Source organism: Panicum hallii, chromosome 3 (genome assembly GCF_002211085.1).
Source record: "Panicum hallii strain FIL2 chromosome 3, PHallii_v3.1, whole genome shotgun sequence".
Lineage (NCBI taxonomy): Eukaryota > Viridiplantae > Streptophyta > Magnoliopsida > Poales > Poaceae > Panicum > Panicum hallii.
Genome location: NC_038044.1, coordinates 56,950,089 through 56,967,845, shown reverse-complemented (window position 1 = coordinate 56,967,845; position 17,757 = coordinate 56,950,089). Strand labels below are relative to the sequence as shown.

General features: G+C 43.5%; 1 protein-coding gene across 1 annotated transcript; it reads right to left on the bottom strand.

Annotated features, from left to right (window-relative positions):
- Window positions 1–4,501: 4,501 nt before the first annotated feature.
- Window positions 4,502–5,976, bottom strand: LOC112885526 (probable acetyl-CoA acetyltransferase, cytosolic 2). The gene is made up of 7 exons (XM_025951128.1): window positions 5,842–5,976; window positions 5,616–5,666; window positions 5,483–5,568; window positions 5,060–5,159; window positions 4,750–4,860; window positions 4,635–4,676; window positions 4,502–4,546 (listed from the first exon to the last, which is right to left on the bottom strand). Exons 1-7 carry the CDS (start codon window positions 5,974–5,976, stop codon window positions 4,502–4,504), a joined length of 570 nt encoding a protein of 189 aa, XP_025806913.1.
- Window positions 5,977–17,757: the final 11,781 nt, after the last annotated feature.

Sequence of the window (17,757 nt, the reverse complement as noted above, 5' to 3'; positions counted from 1 at the left end):
TTAAGCAATTTGATCATGAAGATGCTTTATCAATATACTCACGATTGAATATTCTTGTGAATGAGATTAACTCCCTATATGTCAAGAAGATTGAAGAGACAGAATTCATTCGCAAGATCCTTCACTCCCTTCGAAGGCCGGACTATGATTTGGTGAAAACAATTCTCTATGAGAAAGGGCTCAAGACCATGACACCAAATCAAGCCCTCAACAAGGTGATCGCCCACGAGCTTCGCAACGGCATCAAGCCAAGAGAGCCACCTTCTTCACTGACACATAGTGCTCTTGCTACCAAGCAAGCCAAGATGTTGAAGAAGATGATGATTCAAGAAAGCTCAAGTGATGAGGAAGAAGAGGATGCGGCCAAAAGCTCCTCAAGTGATGAAAAAGAAGAAATGGACCCCAAGCTTTTCAAGCAAGCCAAGATCATGAACAAAAGCTTGAAGAAGATCAACATGATGGGGTACATGGTCTTCCTCAAACATGGGCATCATCATCAACTCATGAAGGTTGAGAGGATCAAGTACAAGAAGAAGAAGCAAGACAAGGTGAAGAAGCCCAAGCATGAAGCTCTTGCTATCTTCGGAGAGTGGGTGAGTGGTGGTGAAGAATCAAGCACAAGCTCAAGCGATGCGTTGATCAAGAGATTCACCACCCGCACAATATCAGCGCATCATTATCATCAAATATGTACCTTATGGCCAAAGGTATGGAAAGTGAAAGTTATTTAAGTGGTGATGACTCCGACTCTCCCTCCTTTGATGAACTTCTTGACTTGATCCATGAGCAACAAGGAGTCATAAAAAGACAATCTAAAGAAATCAAACAAGTTAATGCTCTTAATGATCTCAATGCTACCGTTGTTACAAATTATGATGATTTGTTGTGCAAATTCAAATTGCTTAACAATGAGCATGAAGAGCTCAAATTAAAAATTGAGAGCATTAAGAATGAAACTAATGACTCTTTGGAAATGGAGCAATCTATCCCTTGTGCAATTCCTATCTTCAAGGTAGATGCTTCAACTTCTTGCATGGATTTAATTGATGAATCTTGCTCTAACCCTTGCAATGAGAAATGCTTTGAGAATGTGATTGTAGAATCATGTGATGATCTCATTGCCAAGGAGAATGATGAGCTCAAGTGAGAAGTGGAAAGGCTCATGAGGAACTTGGAAAGATTGAAGGGCAAGAGCAATGTCCAACATTCCCAAGAATAACCGTGAGAACATGGTGAAGAATCTTGAGAAGGGTGCAACCATGACTTGCTTCAAATGCCATCAAGAAGGCCACAAGTCCTACAAGTGTCCTCAACACAAGAAAATCATCACGGATGAGAAGAACAAGAAGAGCTTCACCATCAAGAGTTCTCTTATGTACACCAAGCCAAACCGGAGAAACAAGAGCAAGAGCACCTCCTATGTCATCAAGAAGAAGAGCAATGGCAAGGTGGTTGCTCATAAGGTTGGGAAGAAGGATTGGAGTTGGAACCGCTTCATTTAGGTGCCCAAGGAAGTCATCACCAACATGAAGGGACCTCAAATGGTGTGGATTCCAAAGGAAACTTGAAGCCCAAAGAACAGCGACGGAGGATTTGGAGGCTTGGCTTACAACATGATGAGAAGTATCAAGCAAAAAAGTCAAGCTCACAAGATTGGACATTCGTTGCCCAAGTCCCCCATAAGGTAATGGTAGCTAGTTTCAATTCAATCATCATGTAGCTCCATTGCTTTTGGCTAGGTTGTATGCATGCGTTGCATTTTTCCTAGTGTTATCTACATATGGTAGGTTGCTTATATCTTGCTCTAACCTATGAGCAACCTACATGATTTGATAAGTGTGTAGGATACTACACTTTGTTACTTTCATGGTAGACTTCATGATGCATTTGTGTACCATGAGCACAAGCTATAGGATAAGCTTCCCATTGTTGTCAAAAACAATGTGCATACATTTGATTGGTGATTCAAACACTAAATGCACACATATAGGGGGAGCTCATTCTATTGTTCGTGATTTCGGAGACTAACAAGTTTGCAACCTTATCCTTTGTAGTCTCTTGACGGCGTCTTGCCGGTCCAATCACACTATAAGAATGTTGTTCACTCTCAATGTGAATTAACAACTTTATAGGCATGATAAGGGTAATCTTTGTGCCTTCATGCATATTGAGTCATGCTCTATTGAACTTAAATACTGTATCTAAGTTCATAGGCTACGTGCTCATACATTATGCCTCCTTGATGTACCAAGTGCTTCTCACTCAACTTCTTTCAAGTGGTACAACCAAGGTAACTAATTCCCCTAAGGTATGCAAGGTTCAAACTCTTTCAATTGGTATTATTGTCAATTCTTTGAACTTTTATGCTACCTCCGTGCATGATATGATTAAGCTTTCTTGCTGAAATATCTAGTTGTGCACTTGATTTTTACACTATCATTTCATGCACACATTTGTGAAAAAAGTTAGCTCATGTCATGCTAGATCCACCATAGTGAGCTTCAAAATGGTATCTTCATTAATATCATCTTATTCGGATCATGATTCATGGAGCTAACTCCCTAAGCTACTAACTTTTGATTTTGAGCTATATTGTTTTACTAGGTCTTTTTAGGTGATTTTGTTCCAAAGGGGGAGAAGTGTGGAATCAAAGCAATTATAGGCAAATATGGGGGAGAAGTAGCCGCCAAGCAAGGTTTGGGTACAAGAAATCCAACAAATAAACCCAATATAAAATTAAAAATTTGGGAGAAGCAAAGGGGGAAACCATGGACTTAGGGGGAGGCCAAGTTCAAAATTGGATGGCGATAAGCATCCTAGCAAGTGTAAGTGGTTCAATTTGTCAATTCTTGCAATTTTATGCTTGCTTTATGTTGTCATCAATCACAAAAAGGGGAGATTGTAAGGAACATGGCCCCATTAGGCCATAATTGTGATTTTGGTGATTGTGTGATAATATAGTCAATGGGACTAACAAGATTGTAAGACCAAATTTGTAGGATTTCTAGATCCCATGGAAGGAGTCCAATCCATATACAAAGATGGTCTAATTTGCTGTCAAGATGTCCAAGGTGTAGTAAAAATGCAGCGATGATTTGGATAAAGGAAACTACAATGACGATCTACCTAGTAGCATCAGAAGATTCATGCCAAAACTAGCTTCAGCACCGACTGAAGCGACGCTCAAGAAGAAAGCATCGGTGCATTGGTACTTCATGTGCCTGAGAGGTTTTTCAAGATACAGAAGCGTACAGAAGCGTTCGAGGAACAAGGTCTTCGGCACCGGTTGAACTAACGGTGCGTCGGTGCATTGCGTCGGTGCAATAACATCAGCTGAAGTGAATGATGAAGTTCAACGACTAGCATGTAGGGCTAGTGTGACATGTTAAACCGGCGGTGGCGAACGGTTTAACCGACGCTTTATACTTTTCGGGTAAAAGCAAGCAACGGTTATGAGCTGCCATCTAGCCTATATAAGACCACATCCCGGGTCATTTGAGGCTGCTGGAGTTTGTGTGAAGCACCCATACTCTGAAGAAGTGAAGCCAACCAAATAGCTCATTGACAAAATCCTTAGATTTAGCACAAGATTTGTGAGGTGTAGTGCTAGGCTAGCTCTAGAGAGAGCATGAGAGAAAGGTGTTGTGACCTAGTGATACTTCTTGAGTGAACCTCAAGCTTGTATCTCGGTGTGCAGGCCCCTTGGTGTCTTTGTGGCTCGCCAGCAAGTCATCGACTCTCCTGCTTGGTGTGGAGCGGCGACGACGGCTTTATGTTGGGGACGTGGAGACCCCCTTCCTTCCTGGAGAATCTCCTTACACTACAACAAAATAGCTTATTTTCGTCGGCCAGAAACCGTCGAAAATATATATATTCGTCGGCCGGCTGACAAAAATAGGCCGATAGAATAAAATCGACGAAAATGAACGCATTTTCGTCGGCAACCAACGAAAATACATATATTTTCATCGGCTTCTATGGCCAACGAAAATAGAAGCAATATTTTCGTCGGCTGAGCTGGCCGACGAAAAAGATATGTATTTTCGTCGGTCGTCGAGACCGACGAAAATATCGGATACGCTCCAGTATTTAAAATAGCTGCAGCATTTTCCATAGTTTTCCAGAATTATAAATAACAGTTAATTAACATAAAAATAGCCATCCATAAGCACAATCATGAAATACATCATCACACAATCATGAAATACATCCAATACGTGCAATCATGAAATCCATAGTCTAAATGACATATATATGTCAACGAAACGCAAACGCAAAAGCTCAGTATTACATGTCAGTATTTCTTATGCGAGCTCAAGAACAAGTGCTGATGCTCCACCTCCTCCCTAAGGACATGTTTAAAAAGAAACAAGGACTATGAGGAACTAGATATTTGTAAGATTGAATGGTTACTCATCAGAATCAATATGCTCAGTCTTACAGGTCAGTATTTCTTATGCGAGCTTAAGAACAAGTGCTCAGTCTTACAGGTCAGTATTTCTTATGAGAGCTCAAGAACAAGTGCTGATGCTACTAAATGTTGCAGCTGCATAGCAAATAACAAACGAACCAGGGTGTATTTCTTGAAATAGATGTTTTAAAATGAATGGTAGTTTGATATAGGTGTCACTTACTGAAGGAATCTCGAGAAGCTTCCGATTTGCAAGTGCAACGGCCTGTATTGAGAAGTAAAAATAGATATTGTTATCAAAAGATAAGTAACCAGTTAAAGAAACACTCAATACATACCGAAAAGGCTTCATTAATCTCATAAAAATCAATATGAGATGACTCTAATCCTGCATTTGTGATAGCCTTTGGTATGGCAAGTGCTGGAGTGGTTGTAAAAAGCTCTGGAGCCTGTATAAACAACATTCATAGTTGAAAAGTTACTATTTTAGAATATGAATGACAGGAATTGATAAAATTTAATATCTAAAATAGTAGCAAAAACTGCTCAAGAGAAAATAACTCCCTACATCCTTCAATATTATGATCATGATGATATATCTAGAAGGGTACTCTACTCTTAAATGAAATAGCTGTTACTATAGCTTACTTGAGCTGCATCTGCATATCCTTTGATCCTTGCAAGGACTTGCAGGCCAAGCTCTTGAGCCTTCTGCCCACTCACCAAGACTAATGCAGCAGCTCCATCACTGATCCACGTAAAACAAATTAGATGTAACTAATTGCAGAAGCCTACACAAGCGAACAGTAGGCAGCACACTTGACAGTACCGGTCAAAGGGAAAAATATACAGTGCAAAGTGTAATGAAAGAGTGTCAAACAGCATATTTGTAAGTATAAACAGAAGTCAAATATGAAAATAACAAAAAAGAACAAAATGCATGCATGATATAATAAAAGAATTAATTGTTAACAATGAAATATTTTGTTTCTCAGACCTTTCAAAAAAACAGCATATTGCAAGAAAAACTTAAACACTTCACAAAATAAAATAAATATCAAGCAGTTATACCTTATACTAGAAGCATTTCCAGCTGTAACAGTACCACCATTCTCCTTGAAACTTGGGCGGAGTTTCTTAAGTTTTACGGGGTCAAACTAAGAGATATAGAAATAACACAAGTAAAACTGTCATGTGCATTGACCTTACAATAACTGTTTGGAAAGCTCTTTATGTAAGGAGGCCCATTGTACTCCTGCGAAACAAGAATTATGATAAAAGTGCATGCCAGTAACTACCTTGTTCATAACCAACTACAAATTTTATTTTGTTCATAACAACTTTGTTCCGGGGAAGTGGGGAGAGCGGCAGATCGGACTCGGAGGTAAGCGGGGAGGTCCAGATTCCGGGATGGAGGTGTAGGAGCTCACCTTGAGGCCGTCGACGGAGAGGAGGCCGATGGAGGTGTAGGAGCTCACCTTGAGGCCGTCGACGGAGAGGAGGCCGCTGAGGATGCACTCCTTGAGCCCCGTGCCCAGCACGATCACGTCGTACTCCTCATCCATGGCAGTGCGCGGGCGGCGTGGGGGCGCGGGGGCGGCAGCAGCGCAACGTGGGGGGAGGAGGGGCTGCTGTGAAAGAAAAGAAAGGGATCGAAGGCGAGCTGTGGGTATAGTTAGGTCAACTATTTTCGTCGGCTTACCGAAGCCGATGAAATTGAGCTTATTTTCATCGGCTTAGGTCTAGCCGATGAAAATGTGGCTATAGTTTCGTCGGCACTGACTAGGCCGACGAACCTAGAGTAGCATTTTCGTCGGCTTGACCTAAGCCGACGAAAATAAGCGCAATTTTGTCGGCTTTGGTAAGCCGACGAACTAATTTAGTTGTTTTCGTCGGCTTTCGGTGGACCGACGAAAATAAATGTGGCCGACAAAATTGAGCTGTTTTGATATGGTGTTAGTGGAGACGGTATCGAGGTGACCGGGGATTGGCGAGAGTCTTGGTGCCTAAGCCTTGGTGGCGAGTCAAGAAGAGTTCCGGAAGATACTTGCTGACCGGGAAGCAATACTATTAATGAGTGCTTCAATAAGGTGGACTAGGGGTGGTTTGTGCCTGCCGATACCATGGGATAAATCTTCATGTTGTGAGTTTGCTTCCCCTCATCCTCTTCATTTAAGCTTCCATATTTCTTATTGCAATCTTGTGTGCCTTTATATTCTTAGGATAGTATCTTGTTAGGATCAGCTATAGGTTGCAAAACTCTTTGAAATAAGATTTTTACACTAGTTAAACCTTAGTTGCTTATCTAGATAATATGTTTTAGCTTATGTTTTTATGCTAACTAGATTGAGCTATAGATTAAAATTTTAGAATTACCTAATTCAGTTCCTAACCCTCCTAAGCATCTACCTAATAATTTCATGTCGCTGGATCGTTACAAAATTCTAAATCAAAGTCAAGGTCTTTAAATACATGTACTTCCGACATGTGCTGTGCTGGATCCTTACATGTGCTCTATCGCAGTTGTGTTGGATCAACACGAATTTAATGGCTTTGAAAATTCAAAGTCAAGGTCTCCGGCGAATACAAACAAAATTTACTGTCACCTGACATGGTCGCTACGATTTGGAGTAATGACGATATGTGGACACCGGAAGGCTCTGGCACATCAATCATTCTGAGAACGTGCGCCATGGGCTACAATGACAACGGGGGAATTGTGGTCTGACCCCTAGTGATTGCAGCAGCACCTTTGGTAATACATTGGTTTGCGTCCACTAATTTTGTATAAAAGTAATTAATACTTTATCTGAAACGCACAACCGAAGGATAAAGCAATGCAAGCAATAAAATAAGGGAAGTACAATTAGTCAAATAAACTTAATTATACGAGAAACCAATTCTGAATTTCTTTTATTGAAGCAAATTGGTTAAGCCGTACACGGTGGACCGAAGATCAGTACACTCCATACTTCCTGGAACCCTCTTACACTACAAAATTATAGGTCTGCAATGTTTTGATTTTAAAGTCCAACAGTTTGCAGCAGGTTGTACATGTGGAACTCTGTGGTCTATTCATCAAGAGTTTAAATATCACCCACTTGTATACCTACACAGTAATCAGATTCCATGGTTATAAGTGAGCCACGTTCTGAGTCATAGTGTCCATGGTGTATAACAAATTATGTAAATAGCGGGGTACGAAGTTTAGCGGCAGCCTTCTCTAAAAGCTATAGAAAGCTATAGCAGGCTATAGCGAAAGCTAAATAATTTAGCGGAATAATAAAATAATCAAGAATCACATATAAAATTATAAGCATTATTGATCTAGCACAAAAAAATAAACTCTAACATGTCTCTTAACTGCCCAACGGTGCCCATGCTACGTTTTCTAGGTCCACACTACGTTCATTTAGTTGTATCCGTTCTTTTGACTGTGTCTTTGAGCGAATGACACCACTATAATCTACTAGCAACTTGACATTTAGCGTTGCTAAATCTCATAAAACCCCTTTAGCGGACGTAGCGGATAAATGTTGCATAGCATAGCGGTAGATCTCCTAAAAAGCTAATAGCAGGCTATAGTAAAACTATAGCGGGCTATTTCCAACATTGATAAGGTAAAATAAACTTGACCGGTGGGGGAAAAGAACACCCCCAAAAAGTCTCAACCAAGCCAGTCTAGAAAATCTCTAAACCCCGGCTTCATGCTATAGGACCGCACCGTAATCTGGCTCGACCACGACCCACTGGGTTAGCGACCACTGCAGCTAACCCTAGAAGGAGGGCTCAAACCAACCACAGGTGCCACAGGTTGGCACCCCACCACTATTCTTGAGGTTGACAACGAGGGAATTTTTTCTACCACCAGGATTTGAATCTTGGTTGTTGTCTTCCTCAACTGGGAAGTTTACTGGAGTGTTGGCCCACGGTGCGTAAGGTATTTGGTATATAAACCCAAGTGCCGGGAAATGGTTGTATGATTTAGGTGTTGTGCCTTTTAATCTATAGAAAAGTGTAATGTGTGGTACTTGATGCTTAAACAATCACATTCATCAATGCTTAAACGATCACATTCATCAACTTAGTGGGTGTGGCAATTAATTAATTTCAAAGTCAAGATCTCTCAGTCTTAGTATAAAATCAATGGCTGTCACCTTACAAGATTATTATTACAACGTTGATGGATGGCTAGTATAGGAATACTCTTCTTCTAGGAAGTTACCTAGGACACACGTCAATCAAAATGGCGTGTGTCCTAGGTTTCCTAGAAGAAAAGTGTACAAGGTAAATATGTTAAATTCACTGTATAATGCATGATCACTGTCACTAGGAGCCAGGTGTATTAACGGGAGAGTTTTGAAATACCAACAGTCGTCCTAGCATTGGGCAAGACAATTCCTCCACGAGATCCGCTAAATGGCCTGTTTATGTATTGGACCATCTCCTTATCTTGTGCCGTGTGGTAAACAGATGGACGCGCGTCGACTAGAGAACTGAGCAACTACTATCTATATCGATTATAAAGGTGCTTCGTTAGGAGTGATCATGGTCATCTTTCTACAAGTAACTCATATCTGAGCGTACATCTAATGATGGATCAGAAAATTTCAGTAGAAGAGATCCAGTAGCATCCAAATTAAATCTGGGCTAGCCCTGACACGACAACACAAACATAGTGAGAATGGCAATTGAAACACAAGAAGCAACCTGGACAAGAAAAGCATCAGAGAACTAGATCAGGACAGACTTGGTATGGATTGTACGGTCCATGTGAGCTTTCCATACGAGTTCTTTTTTTTTCTTTTTGAAATGGCGCAAGAAGGAGCCCATGGAATTGGATGATGCAAGCCATTGGGACGGATTCGGTGCTGAACTCAACAATCGCCCAATCATTAGTACCAGGGGCATGACCCGATACTAATATTGTATATCATGTGAACTTTTGATTGAAGTGACTGCGGTTAGGCTCCATTTGAATCCCTTTATTTTGAGGAATCAGAATGTACTTAATTTTGAGAAATTGGAATCTTCTTAATAGAGTAGGCTATCTATCTTGAAACGTGACATTCCACAACTTTCTAAAATATATATATAAATTTATCTTAAATTCATGGGGTGAAAGATGAAAATTGATTCTATAGATTCTCATGTTATGTTTCTAATGTACAACTTATAACACACTTTTCGACTCGCTTCCCTATAGCAGAAGTGCATTGCGTAAGTATCTCTCATATGATCAACAATAATATACAAATATATTCCAAATATAACTATATTAGCTTAATTAATTTATATCTAAATTATAATTATTAGAATGGAATTCAATTTCTAGAATCCAAACAGGGCCTTATTGTAATTGAGGCAATTGAAATTCAACTCCTAAGGTACGTAATGGTCTGGACTTTAGTGGTATGACATCAGCACATTCACTCAACTCTGCGCGCGGCGGAGTGAATGAAATGACCACAATAAGCCGTCGTGACCCCAGCGACTAAGGGTGGTAGTCCCCTCAATTGACCCAGTCTATCAGTCTTGCTAGGCTACCTACGTGATAAGAATGGCTGGTTGTCACTTGTTTATCTGGCAGGAGGCGCCAGGCATTGTTGCTTCTAGAATCTGATGCACTCTTTGTACAAGGTATTCCCCGCTGAATGTGGCATGGGTAGATAATTGTATTAATCATATCAATTTTTTCTTCTGATCTTGCTAATTGCTCTGAGTCTTTCCTATTAATTTTGATGTGAGGTGATCCTACCATGACACGATGATGGTTCATATCTACTCGTTGGGGTCTGAAGGATTTGTCCCCAAACACAAAAGTGAAAAAGATTCTAGCTTAGCAAATAAAATAACCCAATGTGCACTCTCAAAGTCTTAAAAAATCATCCCGGTTACAGTAAAAGGAGAGGTATTCTCCTACCTTCGTTACATTGTCCTGGAAATGCTCTTACCTACCCAATATTCCGGTTTATTGGTCATTTACAGGCGTTAGAGTGTACAGTTTGCCTACTACAAGGAGACCACGCTTCTCATGTGACGCCGAAGGTATCTTGAGATCTTCGGTCTTCCGTTCCTTCACCGAGGTCTTGGCGTCATCGGAGGTCATGCAGGTGCTTCCTTCGTTATCTGAATGTTGCCCTTAACCTTCGATGCGACCACCGCAGGTTCGCCCTTTTTGTTGCTGGATGCGAAGGCCGCAAGGGATACCTTCGCGCATTAGGTGTGACGGCCTGAAACCTTCGAACCACAAAAGAAAGGCTAATCCTGCATGAGAACAAAGAGATCAAAGGCTCCTGAGGTACTTGTTAACCTGTTCGAAGGTTCCCATCGTGGCGTCCGTGTACTCCGGTTTTCAGTGTAACCTTTGGTGAGTCCGTCTCGGGGGTGGCAATCCCCAACACTACTGTTCGAGTCTTATGTTTGGATCAGACACTGTTGACTGGGTTACGCGAAACCTTAATTTGTGAAAAATAGTGAAATGTTTCGGTGACTAGTGGCTGCCAAGCATGGAGGCGAAATCTAATACTTCCTCCATTCCAAAATATACACTACTATAGAATTGGTCTTTGCAAACGGAACTTCACCGCCGGTTTGGTGATAGTCTATCACCACCCGGTCGCTTCAGAGCCGACGGTGATGATAGACATCACCATCACCGCCGGACGTATTACAAACTAGCGGTGATGACCTGTCGTAATATTTTTTCCCTCCATTTTATCTGCTCCGGTCCTTCAATACCCCTCTCATTCCTCTCTTCTCTCTCAGCCACTCAAATTCCCGTGCCCTCTCCCCTCCCTTCCCCGCTACCCCCTCCCCTCTCCTCCATTCTTCCACCGATGCCCCTCCTTTCCTCCTGCCGGTCCTCTCTCCTCCCATTTCCCTCTTCTCCGGCGCCTCCACCCACCTCCATTGCCTCCTCCTGCCGCCACCTCGATGCTCCTCCCCTCCCCGTCTGCTGCAGCCACGAGCGCGTGGTGGCCGGAGTGCCGCGAGGCCGCGGCGGGTGCTCGGGGCCACAATGAGCACATGGCAGCAGGCAGGCCTCGGCGGGTGCGTGGCAGCTAGCGAGCTGCAAGAGCATGGCGGGCGCTCGGGGCCGTGCGAGCGTGCGGCGGCCGGTGAGCAGCTAGCACGCGGTGGCCGGCCCGCGGTTGGCGTGCGGCGAGGGCAGCGAGCGCGCGGGGCCGGCGGCCGCACCGGCGTGCAGTGCGTGATTTTTCATTCTTTTGGTTTTTTTTTACCAGCATCACCGCTGGTTCTATACGCGGCGGTGACGCGCCACCCATCACCGGCAGTGATGCCGATTTTGACCCGGCGGTGATGGCGTGATTTAGGGGGTGTTTGGTTTGAAGGGGCTTATTATAAGCCGATAAGCTCCTGTAGTTGGTAATGACTTTTCTACCCGTCATTAATGTCCATGTAGGTAGGGAGACAAGGGTAGTGGGAGGAAAGAGAGGTGTTTTGGTGGGGCCCACAGAAAATAAGCCCCGTAAGCATGCCTTGGAGGGGGCTTATGGGGCTTATAGGCATAAGCCTCACCTATAAACCTTCATATTTGGATTAAAAAAACTTATTAGGGGCTTATTGGTGGAGCTTATAATAAGCCTCGTCAAACCGAACACCCTTTTACACTAGTGATAGATCCTTTACACTAGCGATAGATCGTTTTGGTTTTTTTATATTTATAGTATTTGTTATGCAGCTAGATTTAGATACATAATAAAATCTATAAATTAAAAAAGGTTAAAATAACCAGGAACGGAGGGAGTATTTTCTTTGACCAGATACCGATAATATTTTGGGTTCCATTACCATTGATCATTCCAACATTTGTTTCTTATTACATTAAAAGGAGGGAGTACACTTTTTCTTCCGTTGTTGTAAAGAAGAACCCCACACCAATTATTCTAGAATTTGCTGACTGGCAATCAAATTGGTTTGTCATGGCACATCTCGGCCCAGTGAAAGATAATACGTGTGCGCCCACCTTGATTGAAAAGTGTACATTGCTAGAGGCCTTTTTTCCACCGGGAAAGTTCACTTTTCTTTCACCCCTCAACTACATATTCTCTAAGTTCACTTTGAAAATGTCTGTAATATAATGCAACCCTATATGTGGCTGATCTTCCACCGGATGCACTGGACTGCGGATCGTCGCATTCGTCATGGACTAGACGCCCACCAGGACTTGCCTGCTGTGCGATCAAGAGGATTAAACAATTGAGCACATCCTGTTCCAATGTTCGTACTGAGCCCAGAAATGGTGGGAGTTATTTAGTAGGCTGGGTTTCACGAACATCACACCGAGCTTGAGAATCATTACCAGAGTGGTGGTCGCGGCTATGGAGCCTGTTGCCCAAGACCAGGAGAACGGGGTTTGACTCATTATTCGCCTAACAGCTTGGCATTTATGGAAAGAACGCAACGCTTGACTATTCAGACAGGTTGAAGCCACGTCAATGCTGCTCTTGCGCTTGATCAAGCAAGAAGGAGACGATTGGATTTCGGCTGGTGCTCACCGTCTTGGTTGCCTATTTAGTGAGTAATAGCGGTCTCTCTCTCTCTCTCTCTCTCTCTCTCTCTCTCTCTCTCTCTCTCTCTCTCTCTCTCTCTCTCACCCTTCCCTTCCCTGGCTGTTCTTAGCGTATTATAACGCTATGTAATCCGAACAGGCAGCACGTTGTGTAACGAATTTCTCTTTTATTAATACAAAGATACGCAGCTCTCTTAGCTTGCGTATTCGAGAAAAAAAAACATAAGTATCCCTTCATGGGTGGTCCGGTGTGATTGCGCTCGCATGAAGACCTGGCATGAGACCCTCCTGTGCTGCCATCACAAGATCCACGAGAATGGCTAGCTGTACGTTCAGGAAGAGGCTGCACCGTGATTTCAGTGGGCTGCGCACAAATACAACTAGGACTTGTTCGGCTCCATCCAAGTCTCCGCAGTTGTATCTTAGAGTAATGCACATGTGCAGGTGCCGCATTTGCAATGCTCAATGATGAAATACTTGCCTTTTCTTATGAACTATTTATAAATCTGTTTACCCATAGTGCGCGTGTACTGCAAACTGGCAGCCTTATGCATCAATGCGTGCAGCAAAAGTAATACTAGATGGTTAACTGCGTGGTAATGTTGTGAGTAATTTTGCTCTGGTTCGTGGCTGGCGAAGCACTAAATATAGGTGGTTGCCCCTGTGTCTGAGTCGCGGCACTAGCTATAGCTTTGCTCATAAATAGAGTGAGTAGCTTGGTTCATGGCTACAAGCACGGAAGCTTGCGGAATCCTTGCGTAGAATGCATGATGATCAGGGGAAAGCTGATGAGGAAGTTGGAGTGGGGATTCTGGGTTAATTGGGAATGGGACACATGGAGAAAGCATGCAAAAATTGTTCACCAGTACGCTACTACTGGGTTTAGTACCGTAATGTTAGCATGGGCAGCACATAGAACGTCCACCAATTCTAGTGTTACCAGAAAATTAAGCGACACTACTGCGTGGATGTGTCGATGGCCAATGCCAGCTGCCGTCTAACAGTCTAGCTAGGCTACCAAAGAGATAAGAAGGGCTGGTTGTCATCATCTTTGGTGGGCAGGAAGAGCCAGGCATGGTTGCTTCTCAGCTCTGATGTTGTGGCACAAGGTGCTCTGCTGAATGTGGCACGGGGAAGTAGTTATATGAATCAAATCGATTTTCTTCATCTGATCTTGCTGATTGCTCCGAGTCTTTCCGGTCAAATAAAATGCGACGCATTGACAGAATTTTCTGTTTCTTGTTCGTTCAATTTAAATGCCGCACGTGTTGGTCGCTGGTCCAATGGCGACTTCTATTATGAAGGTGGCCACAGCAGGTGCTGCCATGGTTTGCACAAAATGTTCTTTGATACAGGTCCCGCACCTCCGCTACCAGCTGCTTGGGTGCCTGGGTGGAGAGGGCAGCATCCGCCCTCCAGTGCTTCCATCATCTGTGCTGCCTCGCCACATGATGTCTGGCACCAGATCATGCAAAGAAAGAGGCGGCAACACCGTTCCTCCTTTCCATCTTGGATCACGCACAAAAACAAACAGCAGTGGAACCTCCTGCTTTTGTTGTTCCCCAACAATTTCAAATGTTCTGAAAGATTATACTGCACTGTGCGCTATCAAACTCGTATCTGTGGCTCCTCATGCAAGCTAAGACTCCCTCCATAATGTCTAAAAATCAGGCACATATCCAAGCATTTGTCCTGATCAATGACGAAACATGAGTCTCATTTGCATGTGCCTCCTCTTGTTAACCGTTCTTGGATAATCTAGTCCATAACACGCGGGTACTATAAGTCCAAACATGCATCAGAAGTGTGTAGGAAAAAAAATTGCACTCGAGTACAATAAGGCCAACCATGCATCAACCATGCATGTTTTATTTTGCGGGGTGGTGACGCACGAGGAGCTGATGTGAAAGCTGAGCTGATGGCAAATGCCAAGTACTTTCTGTTGATTGGGATGTGATGCAGGACAAATTAAACAGAACTGCGGAGTGTAGCTCATGCTACTAGGTTTAGTGCTACTTTGTTGGCATGGACTACTCATGGAACGTGCACAAGTTCTACAGTGATGAAGGGGTGGTGCCCAACCCCGGTGCCTGCGGGACAAGGATAAGTTGCCGTCCTATTGTGTCCTCGTTCACTCATTTCCATCATCACACTATCTTCTGGATCCATCTAAACTCACGAGCACCAGCACCATCCCGGGAAGGCAATATATAGTTAAGAAGCAATGGTATAAAATATCACATGCATATCATATTTATATGGAAGAAGTTCATTTTTGACCATCCGTTAGTTTGGTTTTTACCATTGAACTGCAAAATCAGAAATCTTTATCCATCCAACTATCAAAATAGTTCATATTTGACCATCAAACAGTTTTGCGGGGGGGTTTGGTGACGTGGATGCCACGTGACGATGAGCCCACCTATCAGCCCTCCTCTCCTTCTCTTCCTTCTATCCTCTCCTCTCTCTCTTGTTCTCGCTCCTGCTGCTCTGCCTTCGTGCCCTCCTCCCTATCGTTGATGGCGGTGGCTCTCGCCTGCCCAGCCTCCGTCAGCTCCGGCGGCGCGCCAGCCCTAGTGCTCTTGCTCCTCCTCCTCGACACTCTCCCACCTGTCGAACTACCCACGAGTCCCCCCAAAAGGAAGCATCAAGATCGAGCTGAATCACGACAGGCCACGGGTGCCAGCCGCGAGATCCTGCCACATCGGGAGCACCTCTCTCCTACAGCACCTCTCACCACCGGTGAGGGACGCCAGGAACTAGAGCAAGCTTGCGGCACGGTCTCCATAGGCGTCGAGACGGCACCTGTGTTGTCCTCCTCCTGGGGCGGCACACGCCGTGCTGGCCTTGAGCCCCGGCGGGTATGCGAAGAAGGACCGCACCACGGCGCCACTCGCTGTTGGTGGCGTCGAGGACGGAGAAGCTCTATTGTGGGATAGCATGACCGATCAGGCGAGCTGGAGCTCCGCCGTGGGCCAGCACCACCGGCCTGGCGAGCTCGAGCTCCGCCGCGGGCCAGCGCTGCTGGGCAAGCGAGCTGCAGCTCTGCCAGGGGCCCGTGCGGACGGCCAGGCGAGTTGGAGAGGTGCGGGGGAGGGCGGCGACCAACGCAGGGTGAGAGGAGAGGCATAGGAGAGAAGAGAGAGGGGGAGAGGAGAGAAGAAAGAGAGGGAGAAAGGAGGGCTGACAGGTTGGCCCCAATGTCATGTGGCGTCCACATTAGCAAAACCACCACCAAAACCACTTGATGTCTAAATATAAACAGTTTTAAGAGTTGGATGCCCAAATATTCCTTGTTTTGGAGTTCGATGGTCAAAATCAAACTAAAAACGATAATTGGATGGCCAAAAATAGACTTCTTCCTATTTATATTAGAATCATATTTAGATGAACATAAAACAATCATTTTTTTCAAAAATTAACCAAATAACCATATTTATGCTAAATCACTAAAGCATTGAGTCATATATAGAACCACATATCGTATTTATACTTAAATCAATTTAACCAGGAACAATATGTTGCCCCACAGAATTCAGTTGAAATCAAATTATCAAGAAAAAAAATAGACCAACCTAGCAAAATTACACAAAAGATCAGTTGATGATCAAAGATTAAGTCATATCCAAAAATTGGTGATTACTTTGTCAGAATACATATCACTAAATCATTAATTAAGCATGTCTAGGTACTCGATTTGGCTAGAATTTGCAGAGGAAAGCAGCAGGGTAGGACACAGTAACATGTCAATTGGCCCATTAGACTAGTAAGAGCAGGTGTCCAACCAGCCCAACTTCCCAAGCATGAAGCCGATGCGGTCACAAACTCATGTCCCTGCTTGGCTGTCCCTGTCACAACATCGCTACGGATTCCATATATGACATATGGACTCCATATTAAATAATTAAGACATATATGGCATATTCACTCCATATTATTCAATTAAAATGGGAGGAGAGAGAACATGGATGGAGCTCACCTTCATTTCTATTATTAACACCCACCCTTTGTTCTCTAGCTACAAACATTTATCTAACATAACTTAGATCTAGAAGATTTTTATAGTGACTGTACTATTTAACACTATAAAAAACAATTTATACGAATGCTCCGTTTTCTCCAGGGGTGGGTCAAAATGTAACCCGTTGCTATAAATGGAGCAGGGCTACTGTAGCAACCGACCCACCCGTGGAAAAGCATTTTCAGGAGCAGATTACCCCCTCACCGCCCCTAAAAATGCCCGACAAAAGTAGCAGACCACCCTTCTTTCTCCTTCCGACCACCCATTATTTGCTTGGGGGGGGGGGTGCTGCCTGAAAATCGAAAAAAAGTGAAAAGGGGAGGGGAAGGTTTCAAGCTTGATTTTCTTCAAGTTGTTGGGGGCTGTAGGAGGTAAGTTGATGGTAATCTCATATTTTTTCTATACTTTTGAATAGTTTTAAGGCTTAAATGGAGCTCTCTTTGCCTTTAGATAGATCTAGATCTCTATGGTGTGGATTTGCCGGTTGAGGCTCCATTTGCCTCAAACTTTCGGTTGAAGTTGTGCTATTTTAGTAGGAGAATATGTAAAGGGCTACGATAGATGCGTATGTGTATATTGTTTTTGACTCTAACTAACACTTGCTTAATTTTTCCGTTGATTCAATAATTGCAGATTCACCAGGAAATGCACAAGGACCGACTCCATGAGAAACAACTTCTAAATATAGTCGACGATTTGTGCCACTTCATTATGCATGAAATGGTTAACGCAAGGGGTAAATATTTTTACGATGCACAAGAATTAGCAACGGATCCTAAATACATTGGC